This window comes from Colletotrichum fructicola, assembly GCF_000319635.2.
Source record: "Colletotrichum fructicola Nara gc5 chromosome Unknown KSG_Nara_v1_contig01, whole genome shotgun sequence".
NCBI classification, from domain to species: Eukaryota; Fungi; Ascomycota; class Sordariomycetes; order Glomerellales; family Glomerellaceae; genus Colletotrichum; species Colletotrichum fructicola.
Window position 1 is genome coordinate 1,525,085 of NW_027094051.1, and position 13,762 is coordinate 1,538,846.

Here is a 13,762-nt window from a genome sequence, read left to right on the forward strand (position 1 = left end):
AGACTCACTATCCCACACCACACCCTTAAATGTGGTAGCAAAACTTAGTCAAGACGCTCTCGACCAGTCATGCCACGAAGATAGTTCCTAGGCTCGTCCTCTTCTTCAATCGAGTAAAGAGGCGAGGACAGCAGACGGCGAGGAGGCGGCAGATACGTAGGGACCAAGATGGCGCTATTTCTTACCATGCGCATGCGGAACGAGCGTTCGTGAAAATCCCCGCTTGTTCCGTTGTTCTCTACGCCTTGTACTAGAGGCGAGGAAGACGAAGCTTCAGCGTCTTCGGGGGCTGGGTTGTCAACGTCGAAAGTGACAGGATGTAGAGCGAGGGGATCGTAAGGCAGATTGGCCGAAGCTTTGATGTCGGCCTCCGTCGCGATTATAGATTTCGCCTCCATTACATATTCCGCATCTACTACGGCCTCCGTGGATATGTTTCTTGGACGAAGCTGTTTTGGGTCCCGCTGGGGTGTGAGCTCGTTGAAAGACTTGCATCTAAACAAGGTTGACTCCGGTGGGTGTTGATAGTGAACCATGGGCAGAGACATGGCGCGCTTTCTGGGGGCTTCGGTAGTAATGTGGACGCAGCGGAAGATGGAGACGCACTCTTCGATGAATTCGCGAATGGCGGAGACCATGGTGGCGAGCGGATGATGTTGCGATGTTGAGTGTTTTGGGTCTGCCTTCATGTTCGGCTGTCCCAGAAGATGCCGGATACTTATGCTCATACTCTGCATGGCAAAAATCCAGAAAGTCACTTATCATGTTTGGTTTCTGAAGAATTGCATGGCGGCGAGGTGGGAGATATGGCCGCGAGACTGAACAACGCCGTTGTTCAGCGGAGGTCGGGGCCCTTCATAGTCGCCCACTCGGCCGAGGACCGGAATCTGTTGGCCCATGTGACAGAAATTGGCCCATTATTGGGGCTGCTGTCATGTTGCTCTTTGTGAAAGCGTGATCTGCTGAGCGTCGGGCGAGTGAGGTTGAGGCCGAGATGACAAAGAAGAAGCAGATACATCTGGGCCTCGACGACTCGGCCGAGGTTTCGTATATGTTGCTGAGGGGTCACTTCAAGAGCCTGGGTGGATGTCGACCAGATCCAAAGGTTTCACGTGAAGCTTTTCAATAGTTCTGCAGTGATTCACTGACGTCTTCCGCTTTAGGCAATTCACCACTCAATCGCCGGTCCCGTAGTGGGTCCCCGGCCCGGGGCCGAGAGAGGCGTGGGTCCGGGGTCGTCCAGAATGACCCGAATGGAGGGACCCGATGTTCGGCTGCACAGGCTCTGAATGAGGTAGATAGAATAAGGTAGCCAAGCCACGCATGAGTAATTGCATGAAATTTGGACATGGATAACTTGCAAGGTGCCTCAACGACGACGCGACCAACCACCCCATCCCACTGGTTTCCTTCCGTCTGCCTCGCTTATCCGAGCGTTTAGTTGACAAAGCAGCGTCAGGAGCGATGAACAATGGAAAAAAGGGGACATTCAGAGCTCTTCCTATTATTTTTCGATTAGGTTAGGAACGTAGTAATTCTAAATCCGGTCCAACATTAATATTAATTCCTTGGTGACTTGCTCAAAGCTTTCTTTCTCCATTATGGTTACTTAATGTTGTTTTCCCAAAGCCATGGATAATCTGCCTCAACTTCAAAGACTCAACTGCTTCGGGTATGCTGATTGTTGAAGCTTCTTTCAATACAGGCGCACAAGCACTTCTGGTCTATGCCACGAGCTGGGCGCCTCCTACATGATAAATTCCATGGATTTGCCGATTAGTTGCCTTCACGTTGACATTCTCCTAGATTCTAACAACTGTCCCAATACTTGTTGTAGTCGGCAGCTTTCTGCACCTTTTTACACACAAAACACATCTTATAGCTGTGGAAGAAGTAATCATCATCATCAAAATGTGCATCCAATTATGGCGCAGATATTTCTGCCCCAAAGCACCCGACTTTGGACCTCTGCCAGCAAACGCTTTCACAGTCCCGCACCCCAGACCAAGCCCCTCCGGCCACCCACATCATCTAGTGAACCAGGAAGAGAACATCTTCAGGGAAAATTGGGAGGATCCCCACGACCAGGTCCCAAATGGCAAGCACATCCACTGGATGGCAAACTGGATCCGCTGCTCCCATAATTATCATCGGCAATGCGACGAGCTCTCCAACGACATGAAAAAGATCCAGTACATTGGCACCGCGTGCCCGTTCTGCAAAGGAGACATTGACGTTCATGTCGAGAGACGAGAAGACGTCTTTGGGGAGTGGGACATACACCCCAAGACCCCGGTGGAAAACGACCCCGACCAGCAGCTGGCCGCTAGGTTCGATGCCTACAAGGAGTATTACATTCTCAGGCTCCTCCTGCTCATGCACAGGATCTTGACGAGTCCTTACCCCATCGCCTCCGAGAGCTTGGAATGGAGCCAGATCATCGACACTTGCTGGCAAGAGACCTTCTGCAAAGTGGTCTTCAGTCATGTTGGACACGCCATGGATGTGTGCGACTGCCCCTCGACCAAGGAGGAGTGGCGCGTCAACCCCGCCATCACGTTGAGAAAGAACGAGGCGGAGTCCGTCCTTGAGGGTATCGACAAGATACCTCGCGGCCAGCGCGAACGATTCTGGATGGGGCGTATCTTCAGATACGACGCAGCCACCAACGTTTACACAGAAGACTGGACAGTCACCGACAGAGCACGACAAATCTACGGCCTGTATCGTGCCAGCGACTTCCCTGAATACCAGATGCAGTACGTCGACGTCGACTTCGACGCCTGTGCCAAACGGTACGACAGGCTCGTAGACCTCGGAGACGACTGCCACGAGGAACTAATCAAACGGGGGCCCCAGATCTCGCAAAGCTACCCGTACAACAACGCCACCTTCCACACACGAAGGGTCCAGTGGATGGACCTGGACAACTGGCCGTCGGCGCTTCTACGTCGCGAGACGCTCTTGCAGTGGATGTTCATGTTCCTCGCGTACGACGCAGGGCTTGACGAGGAGGTGATGATGTTTCTCGGCGGCGCTCTCCTCGCCATCCTGAACCCCTATCCGTCCATTCGGACAAGGTCGCACCCGTCGCATAAGAAGCCGGAGTGCCTCGACCCGGACCTCGCCGCTTGGGATGTGCTGCAGGAATGCGTCTTCGAGCTCGAGAACCACTGGCCTCTGCTCGCTCGCAGGAGCGAGATCCAGGAGAACCTCTACGACGCCGCACACGAGACGTCGGCCCTGGTGAAGTTGATCAGGCGCAACAGGCGCATCATCGCGAACGATATCAATTCCCGGAACCAGGCGGCCGACCGCGGCGTCAAGGCCTTTGTGGTCAAACCGCAAGAGGCTATCAATCAGGGACAGACGCAGTGCTCGGTGTGTACGGATACGTGGGGCTCGCAGCCGTTCCACCAGCCCGTCAAGATGCCGTGCTGCAAGGCGTTTGTCGGGGCGCGGTGTCTTAAGCAGTGGCTGGCGTCGAGGCCGCTTCGCGGGGCCGAAGAGGACGTGTCCGAGGACGATGCTACATGGGCGCAGGGTTGGAAATGCTTGTTGTGCCGGGCTCCGATAGGCGACAAGTTCCGGCCGAAGCTACGTGAGCATCAAAGGCTTGGCCCGGAAAATCTTCGAGATCTCGCCTTCAACAACGTGTCGAAGAGTTTTGAGCAGCCATCGTGGTGGTGGGGGAGTAAGCTCTTTGAGCATCAGATGAATGGAGGGCCATCACAATCTTAGAATGGCTTCTCTTTGGAAAACTTAGGAGGGATACTTGGGCGTGGAGGATATTGTTTGGATTTTTTGTTCGCTATATAGACCATGAGAAATATTTTGGGGGGAATAGCTTCACATCGTGTAAGAGACAGACTATTGGTGCCGGTCGTGTAAACCTTACCTATGGTGGTGATAGGAAATGAGTGTCCACTGCAGATGTCTTGGTTGAAGCCTCTCACCGAGCCTCACCCTGCTGACCGAGGGACGTTATCCAACGAGTGGCACCCGTTGTATGGCTTACATAAGACATATAGGCCGCACAATTAAGGGAGCAGATCTGGATCGATCTAGGCCCAAGAGGGACTGGTGCGATTCATGAACCCCTGTCCGGAACCTTCTCCTTTGAGTCTCTTTTGCAAACGGGAGTCCCCTGGGCCGCAGCACCAGCAGCAGCAGCAGCGACCCTTTGCGACTGGCCCCCCGGTGGAAGGCAAAAAAGTTCCCTTGTCCAACGGGAAATTCAATCTCCTTTGAGATTTCTCCTGGCCCAAGAGACCACATTTCCCATTTGCAAGTCTCGGGAAAATTTTCATTTCTCTGGGCAGCCAGTTTTCTGCTCTTTAGCATTCGGATTCGCAGGGAGGCAAAGTCATTTGTCAACCCTTTTGGAGGAAACAGAACAAGAGGACAGAGAGGTAGGTTACGTTCGTTTTGTTTGATTGGTGGTTCATGCGTTGCGTCTTGCTTGCTGTTGTTGTTGCTTCGCTGGCAGCTCCATGCCACATGCTCCCCACGTCCCCATTTGAGAAGCTAAAGCTAATAACACCTGGCATCCTCAGGACTCGACACCGAGACTCTCCCATATTTCGGCCGTCCCCGTGCCGCATCTCGTCGACTATTTGGCATAGTACGCTGGTTCTGGTTATGCAAGGATGAGGTTCAGCGTGCTGTCGATTGGCCTCTTGGCCCTCCTGTCGCCCTTGACCGCGGCCTGGAGCAAGGAAGGTGAGCAAACAATTGCATCCGCAGACACAAAGCACATTGTGCGACACAAAAGCTGACAAGGAACACAAATAGATCGCGAGATTTTCCGCATCCGTGATGAGATCAAGGCGCACGAGCCCAATGCCGACGCGACCTTCTACGACCTCCTCGGCGTCAAGAACGGCGCCTCCATCGACGACATCACCAAGGCCTACCGCAAGATCTCCCGCTCCCTCCACCCTGACAAGGTCCGCCAGCAGCTCATCGCCGAGCGTGCCAAGGCCAAGAAGGACAAGAAGAAGAAGCCCGGTGTCAATGTCTCCAAGCCCCCTACCCAGAAGGAGATCAAGGCCGCTGTCAAGATCGCCTCCGACCGCCAGGCCCGCCTCGGTCTCGTGCGCAACATCCTGAGCGGCCCTGACCGCGACCGCTACGACCACTTCCTCCGCAATGGCTTCCCCGCCTGGAAGGGCACCAACTACTACTACAACCGCTACCGCCCCGGTCTTGGCACCGTTCTCTTCGGAGTCTTCCTCGTCGCCGGCGGCGCCTTCCACTACATTGCCCTGTACATGTCATGGAAGCGCCAGAGAGACTTCGTGGAGCGCTACATCAAGTTTGCGCGCAATGCTGCTTGGGGTGACAACCTGAACATTCCTGGCATTGACGACGCCCCCGCCCCTGCGCCCGCCCCGGCTGCTGCCGAAGACGACGAGGACGCGCCCCCCATCCCGAGGAACCGCAAGGAGCGCCGCATGCAAGAGCAGGCCGCTCGCAAGGGCGCCGCTAAGGAGGGCAGGGGCCGTGGTCGCAAGCCCGCCGGCAGCGGCACCGCGACTCCCCGCGAAACCGCCGTCGCCCAGTCCTCCGGCCCAACTGGAGCCAAGAAGCGTGTTGTTGCTGAGAACGGCAAGATCCTCGTTGTCGACTCCGTCGGCGACGTTTACCTCGAGGAGGAGAACGAGGACGGCGAGGTGGAGCAGTTCCTGCTTGATGTAAGTTCTGATCGCCGCGTGTAGTGTCAAGCTAGAGCTTGACAGGCACAATCTCCGCTACGCAATGGCCCAAATCTCGGGTGATGCTAACTCAAAGAAAAATAGCCCAACGAGCTTCCTCAGCCCACCATCCACGACACCGCGCTCGTCCGCCTCCCCATCTGGGCCTACAACCGCACCGTGGGCCGCGCTCTCAACAAGGAGACCGAGGAGGTCGCACTCGAGACTGAGGAGTTCGACTCGGACGACGGCAACGCCCAGCACACTCCCAGCTCCGACTCGACCGCTGACGACTTTGAACTTCTGGAAAAGTCGACCGACTCCCTTGGTAAGGCCAAGGCTAGCGGCGCGCAGACCGGTAAGGCCAACAAGCGCAAGAACAAGAAGAGGTGATGGGGGCGCCTGGGGAAGACGGAGGGGAAAGAAAGCATGACAAGCCTTTCTCCTGTTGCGCATCGTCGCCAAGGCCGTGACAGCTCGTGTGGCTCCACGATTGGCCGCGGAAGGCCCAGACACACGACGGAAAGTTGCATGACGCATCACGAAAGCTGTTGATCTTTTGCTCTCTGTCGCGCGCGTACAGATACACGTAGACCATCCATCAATGCATATTTGTTTAACGCAAGGCCCGTTCTTGGCCCCCTTCATGCGCGTGATGGCATCAGTTTCGCATGGCTACTACTGCGAGTGCTTGGACTGACAGGAAGCAGAGAACTCGGGGCAATCCTTTCCGCAGTTCCGTGCTGCGGCGACACTGACCTTGCGGGTTTCGGATCGGCGTTTAGACCCAGCACGGCGGGTGCAACTTCCATTCCAAGTTGTCTGGCCGTGATCACAACTGCGTGAGACCGTTTCCTGCCTCCTCTGCACCTCTCAAACTATGTTTCGTCCCCTTCCCTTGCTATACTGAAATCCAAAGACTCTCGTCTTGCATAGCGCGTGCAGCAGGTGTCGCAGGGCGGTTCATCCCCCTCTTCTTCACACGTTTTGATGAACTCTACCAGGGATCAAGATCGACGTCAGATAAACATGGCATCGACCGATGGACAGCTTCGTCCCACCGGAAAGGCAGAAAAAAAACCCAAGTTCAATTCAAGCTTTATTCACAGCCCGGCTTGCATCATCAGCTCACTCTCTTATCATACTCGAGCGAATAGAAACACCGTCTTTCAAGTACCGCCCTGAAACAAGGCACTGGAAAAAGGGGAAACGTCTCTTAGCTGATTCCAAAAACAGACCAGCCGTTCCTGGCGTTATACCCAAAAGAAACAAAACGCAACGCCAAGCGAGCCCCCGCCTTGGAGTCGATCTTCCCTCTTTCCCTGCAAAAGAGTAGGAGGCTTGAGCGTAAACAAGAGAGTCGGAACGATCCAGGCACAGCAACCAACCCACCGCTCGAGCCGCATGGTCGCCCGGGTCCCAAAGGCTCCACGGTAGACCTGATCCAGTTTACCTGACGCTTCTCTGTTGGGGGTCGTGTTTTTTTCTTCGAGCTACTGAGGTGCTTTAGCGTCTGTTCGCCGACGTCGTCAACCACGCCAACTCGACCGCTAGCCAGAAAACCCTATCTCACTCAAGCTGCGCAACCTGCGCTACTCGCCCATCCTCATTGGCGGGGATGTGTTGCTGTTCTTGTGCCTGGGAATAAGGCACCAGGGGCGCACGCGGAACAGAGCGATGGAGGTGGGATGGGAGAAAGGAGACGTAGCTACGTCGTCTCTACTTCTCCAAAACACGCCTGGATGCAGCCCTCAGAAGCATCTCAAGGCTATTGGGCGCGTCACTCTCATAGACTTCGCGACCTGACTCCCGCCCACACTCATACACCACGAGTGTGATGTTTCTTCAAGTGAAGCGGGAGGGTGGGCGGCGGAGATTGTGGACAGCTCCTGGTGGACGAGCGAACAACAGATGCCCGCCCCGCCATCGTTCACGTCCAACTCGTATGGATGTACGGATACCACCGTCACCCAAAGCCGGAGGCGTTCCCCGGCTCTGGCTTCCCGGGAATGGACTGGTGGCTATTCTTACCTGCTGCCACGGCTCAATCGAGATATCAGACCTAACGTACCCCTAAATCTGGTTCCCTCCCAACCGAAGACCCGAGCGTGGCTAGACTCACGCTTATGCTTGCTGGCTCGTCCACTCTCTCACTCTCTCTTACACACGTCGTTCATGATATGTATACCCAGTGGTAGCCACCCCAGACCCTGACAGGTCCCATCTTCTCCTACCCCATCTCCCGTTTCTCCATCGCCCCCCCGGCTTCGTCCCGCCAACCCGGATCACACACTGCACATCACGTCCCGCCCGTCGCCTTAATCCCGACGATCATAAGCCAAAACCCCGTCAATATGTCCAGGTGAAAGGAAGAGCAAGCAAAACACAAGCAGACGACAGACGGACGACCGTCGAGAAAGAGAGAGGGGAAGACGGAACCGTGGATGATACAGGCAGAATGGAGGATCGCAGCGGGCAAGTGCTGGCCGTCGCGGTCCTCTTCTTCGTGCTGTGCTGGAGCGTCGTCGGCCTGCGCATATACTGTCGAGGATGGATCATACGCTCCTTTGGCGTCGACGACAAGTTGATGATTGGGCTCATGGTAGGACGCCAGAACTTGCTGCTTGCGACTCTTGACATGTGACTGACACACTTACAGCTCCTATTCACTGTCTACCTGATAATGCAAATACAAGGCGTCCGTTATGGCACAGGGCGACACAGGGCAGATCTTACGGAGGAAGCCAACCGTGATGCCCTCATGGTAACCCCTCTCCACGTCCCACCCTCCCAGAAATCCACCTCACTAACAACCATCACAGTACTGGTACATTTGCGAACTCCTCTACATAATCTCGACCTGCCTCCTCAAAATCTCCGTCGGCTACTTCCTCCTCCGCGTCTCCATCCGCCGCTCCCACATCTGGATTCTGCGCGTGCTCATGCTCGGCACCGTTCTCTTCGGCACGACCTATTTCTTCATGGTCACGTTCCAGTGCGTCCCCGTAAACACCTTCTGGGAGGAATCCCCCCGCGTGCAGGGGAAGTGCTTCAACGACCGCGTCGTCGTCATCATGACCCTCACGGCCTCCATCATCAACTGCCTCGCCGATTGGTCCTTCGGCATCCTCCCGCTCTTCATCGTCTGGTCCCTCTCCCTCCCCAAACGCACTCGCCTCCTCGCCTTCGCCATCCTCTCCTTCGCAGCCATCGGCTCCGCCGCCACCGTCATAAGGTCCGTCTACATCCCCACCCTCCTCAACGGCGACGACTTCCTCTGGGCGACCACCGACGTCGCCCTCTGGAGCACCGTCGAGCCCGGCATCGGCATCACCGCCGCTTCCCTCGCCACACTCCGCCCCCTCTGGCAGCTCGTGTGGTACCGTGCCGGCCTCAAGTCCCAGGCCCCCCGCGCCGTAGCTTGGCGTGAGCGTTTGCAGGGCAAGCCGTCCTACGTCCGCAGCGACGAATCCGGCGGCCGCGCACGACAGGCCCGCTTCCGCCTCTCGGATGTAGATGCACCCCTGGAAGAGATTGAAGCCGGCATCCAGGCCGAGATCCAAGCTGAGTTCGACGCGGCCGAGCTCCCTCGTATACACCACCCCGGCGACGACGCGGCAACATCGACAGCCCCGTCAAGACGCAGCGGCCTGAGCAAAACATTCGACTTATCGTACGCCCGGAGACGCAGCGGCGAGGAGGACGGCGAAGGGCTCGTGACGCCCAGGGAAGACGGCGCGGGCGGGCATTACCTCGCCCCGACGCCGACCCGCGAGGTACTACATCCCCCTAACCAAGCAACGCTCGAAGCACTCCATGCTAACACCTCGCAGACGCACGAGGAACCCTCCGACCTCGAAGACGGCCTCCACCTCTCCCCCATGGTCCCCTCCACCGCCCCGACCCTCAACTGGGTCTCCCCGCGCATGTCCGCCCTCTCGATGGGCTTCACCCCGCCCGGTAACAACCCCAACGCCCGCGACTCGATGCAGTCTTCAACAACGTGGGGCGGCTTCAACAACAACGACCCGCGCGCAAGCCGCATCTCCAACCTCACGACCGCCACCACCGGCGTCGCCGTCACAAACACCTACACCGGCCGCGACAGCGTCAGCCACATCGACACGTACCGCGACAGCCGCACGACGGCGCGCAACAGCCGCTACGACCGGTACAGCCGCGCGACGCGCACCAGCAGCTACCACAGCCGCTTCCTCGCGCCGCCGTCGCCGGGAGATGTGCCGCTGCCGAGCCCCCCGCCGCCTGTATGGCAGGTCAACGTGCCTGGCGGCATGGACTCGGCTCAGTGGCTTTCGAGCAGGATGACGGAGCACCCTGGGAATCCAGGCGGGCGGATTTGATTGTTGGGATGAAAAGCATTAGTACAAAAAACACTTAATCGACGCTACGATCATGGACCATACATATACCCGGCGTATACAGCGAGATACCACTTTACGAAAACATTTTTTAGTATTCAACCAAAAATATTGGGCATAATGGGATGAGGACTGTTGTTCTTACTGGGGCCGAAAAGGAAGCCATTGGAAAAGGGGGCTACCAAGTTGAAGTCTGACGACTATGGATACGAAAGGGGGAGATTGGGATGGCAACATCATTTTACGTGGTTGAATAGAGCATATATGCTTGCCGAATGTAAACACATTTAGCAACTTACCGACTTCGAGTGCAATACGTGAGTGAGTGTCAAGGCAGTACCTCTGGATATTGCCTACGTCATGCGCGTGCAAACCGTCGAGCACCCCTTTCATCCCCATCCTCATCGTTCGCTTCTTTCCCACACATACCTCTTCAGGCCCATCCTTTTTGTCCCCATCACTGGCATCATCAAGTTCATCACTGTCATATTCGTCCCGCCTGTCTTCAAGCTCGTCGCCCCATGAAACGTAACGTAACATAATTGAATTGATTTTCTCGCTATTCATTTCTCATGCCTTCCCAATGGTATACGTTCAATGCCTATTCATAACGGAGCCAACAAAAGTGAAAAGGTCTCCAAAGGCGTGCCAAAATCGCGACTCTTCCATCCGTTCCTGTTCCTTCATGCAGTCTAACTGGTATCTGCTGCCGTTGTGTGCCTTCGCTGCTATGCTGGACGAATGCTGAATAATGATATGTACGAAGCTCATTAAATCTCCATCGCCTCCATGTTGCCTCCCCATGCCTGGTAGGCACCGTACTGGTTCTCCATCTGCATCTGCTGCTCCCGGGCCCAGTCGTCGCCGAAGCCCTTGTAGACCGGGTCGGTGGCCGGCTTATACGACGAGCCGACGGCTGAGCCGTAGTGAGAGTAGTTGTTGCCCGAAGAGCGGAGAAGCTCGGCTTGTTCGCGCTCACGCTGCTCCTGTGCTTGCTGCTCCCGAATGCGCTGTTCGCGCTCTTGCTCGCGACGCATCATCTCCTCGTAGCCGGACATCATGTAGGGCTCGACGTGGTGGGAGATGGAGCTTGCGAGCCAGCGGCTGTCATCGGCCTGGATCTGGGTTCCGTCGAGGCTCATGACTTGCTGCTGCTGCTGCTGTCTCTCAGCCTCCGTACGCTCGTACCGCATGCGAGCCAGCTGCTCCTCTTGCTCAAGGGTGGTGCTGGTCCATGCCAGGGTGGGGTTATCGTTGCTCGAGGTAGGCGGAGCCTCGCGCCAGAGCTCGATCAGACGGAGCTGGTGGGGTTCCTCGGAAATTCGGAAGAGCTGGAACTGGGCGGGGGAGAGAACGGAAGTGTCGACGCCGTGTTGGGCGAGAACCAACTCGGGGGTGATCTGCTCAGTCTGAGGAGGTTCAGAGGAAGGACGCTGGACCTCGTGCTGAGGTTCTTGTTGCTGCTGGCGGACGATGTGGGCGTTGGGGTTGTAGTGCTGAGAGATGGAGTAAATGATGGGGGCCGGTGCGGCATTGGCGGGGGCGGGGTCTGGGGTCTGCTGCTTGAGCTCCTCCTCAACCTTAAGAGGGGCCGGGCTCTGAACCTCGGGGTTGAAGGTCAGGTTGCGGGAAAAGAGGGTTGCAAGGTCATCTTGGACCTGCATGGAGGGCTGGAAGGAAACCATCTTCCTGTGAGTTTGTTAGCAAATATTCTTCGTTAGACTTGTGCAAGCCGTGATGTTGCTGCTGCTATTGATCATCTCCGACAAAACCCCGGCGGGGCTCCGAAAGCGGGACCGGGGCGTTTGATCGGACGGCGCCGGAGTTGGCTCGTGGGAGCAAGACTTGCCTTCTTGGGAGCTGTGAAATTGGCCGAGAAGCCAGAAAAAAAAGGCCGTTGGATCTGAAGCTGTTTGCTGTAGAGGTAAAGATGTTGGCGAAATATGGAAGACAGTAAATAGCTGTCTTTTGGCTTGTTCTTCCTTCTTCTTCTTGGGGTGCTCGGCTCGGGGTGGCTTGAGACAGCGTCTGGTGGGAAAACAAAACTGTTTATATTGGCTATGCTATTTACTCGAGGGAAATCGATTTTTTCAGGAGACGAATATTCGTAGTGATAAGAAAGCGAACAGAAGACTCGGTAGACGAAAGAAAAGTGGTCTCGAACAGCAACGGTCGGGGGTTTGGTTCGGTCTTGATGTTCCCTTGGGCAGGAAGACAGCAAGCAGGGTTGGGGTTGAAAGGGGGGCGCGGATGCGATGCCAACAGGTCAGCGGTGCAGATGCAGTCAGTGGCCTGGTGGGGTGAGTTTGCAAGAAGTCGAACGTCTCGGCGGCGACGGCGGGATTCGTTCGGTTCGGTAACACGGTCGACGGTACGGGGACAGTTTATGATTCTTCAGTAGCAATAGCCGGTAGTCGTTGAGTTTGCAAAATACAAGAATCTGTAGAATGTTGAGGGCGGTTTGGACTTTATATGGCAAGAAGAGTCATAACCCTTTTCGGACTTGTAGGGAAGGAGGGGAGAGACAAGTGGAGGGCAGGAGGGGGGAGCAGAGGCACTTGGAACGAGGGACGAGGGACGCCGGGCTGGCCTGGCAGGGGGAAATTAGGAAGGAGGGGGCAACTAGCAGGCAAGGTCATGACGCAGGCAGGGCAATGTGACGCAGATTCACAGGCCGTAGCCAGACAGCCCTTCCCTTCATCTTTCCGCTACCAGCAGATACCAGTACGCAGTAAGGTAGAGGCGGGCGGGAGGGAGGGAAGATGCGCTGAACGAACGCTTTGGCTTTTGGCGGTCGGGTGCCTGACCTGACCTGACCTGACATGACTGACCTGACCTACAGACCGGTGCGGCGTGCCAGGTGCCAGACCGGGGCCAGGCCCGGCGCATACATGGCGCATCCACACATCACCACCTCATCATTCATCATTTATCACCACCAATAGCGCTAACGCCCAATCTGCTGTCCCGTCAGGCTGGAATGCCTGCCTGATGCCCCTGTTTTCCGCCTGTTTGCTGTCCATAATATAGCTCATCCTACCATTTACCGTCCATACCGATATTCACGGCAAGACATGATCGCCAGGCTGCACCGTGAATTTGGTACCTGACCAACTGGAAAAAGATGGAGGCCATGTATGCAGCTAAAGTAACAAGAGCAGGTCCGGCTGGCCAGCCGGCAGGACATGTCGACTTGAAACATACACTCTTCCAGATCCGCGCCTGTCGCCCAATGGATCGGTGACACGACCGGTCAACCCAGCTTCTGGAAGACACGGAGGTATCAAACCAGCTTCCCGTGACACACGCGAGCCCACCCGGCATCATATGCACCCTCTGTACGCTCCCAGACTGCCTTTTGTTCTCTACAGAAAACGATGATGGCATCCCTCAGACTCTGTTCCGAATCGGCCTGCTAAAAATATATTCTGTCTTTTGCGGCACTTGTTGCTTCCCAAGAACCGGCGCATTTCAGCAACACTTCGTTTGCCTGCTCAACCTTACCACCTGGGCTTTCCCGAGGCCCAGTCCGGTGCGTCCACACCGCTCCTAAAGATCCCCGTCCCAACATGTTTCGCCGGAATCCATCCGGGCCTGGACTCCTGGGATGCCGGACTATCGGTGTCTAGGAATTGTGACAGGCTCCTGATGGGAATTTGTCAGGTTTTTCAGCGCTGAGCCAGACAG

The 13,762-nt window shown here is 56.2% G+C and overlaps 4 protein-coding genes across 4 annotated transcripts; 2 read left to right on the plus strand and 2 right to left on the minus strand.

Moving 5' to 3' along the window:
* Positions 1–44: 44 nt before the first annotated feature.
* Positions 45–638, minus strand: CGGC5_v000443 (uncharacterized protein; the record flags this gene model as incomplete). The annotated part of the gene is made up of 1 exon (XM_032032464.1): positions 45–638. One exon carries the CDS (start codon positions 636–638, stop codon positions 45–47), a length of 594 nt encoding a protein of 197 aa, XP_031888349.1.
* A 1,273-nt stretch (positions 639–1,911) lies between these two features.
* CGGC5_v000444 (putative J domain-containing protein) lies at positions 1,912–6,089 on the plus strand (the record flags this gene model as incomplete). Its single annotated transcript, XM_032032463.2, has 6 exons — positions 1,912–3,694; positions 4,396–4,412; positions 4,557–4,624; positions 4,661–4,722; positions 4,795–5,696; positions 5,802–6,089. The coding sequence occupies 6 exons, from the start codon at positions 1,912–1,914 to the stop codon at positions 6,087–6,089; spliced, it is 3,120 nt and encodes a 1,039-aa protein (XP_031888348.2).
* Positions 6,090–8,154: 2,065 nt separating this feature from the next.
* Positions 8,155–10,057, plus strand: CGGC5_v000445 (uncharacterized protein; the record flags this gene model as incomplete). The annotated part of the gene is made up of 4 exons (XM_032032461.1): positions 8,155–8,298; positions 8,356–8,460; positions 8,519–9,472; positions 9,530–10,057. 4 exons carry the CDS (start codon positions 8,155–8,157, stop codon positions 10,055–10,057), a joined length of 1,731 nt encoding a protein of 576 aa, XP_031888353.1.
* A 788-nt stretch (positions 10,058–10,845) lies between these two features.
* Positions 10,846–11,760, minus strand: CGGC5_v000446 (uncharacterized protein; the record flags this gene model as incomplete). The annotated part of the gene is made up of 1 exon (XM_032032459.2): positions 10,846–11,760. One exon carries the CDS (start codon positions 11,758–11,760, stop codon positions 10,846–10,848), a length of 915 nt encoding a protein of 304 aa, XP_031888585.2.
* Between the last annotated feature and the right edge of the window lie 2,002 nt (positions 11,761–13,762).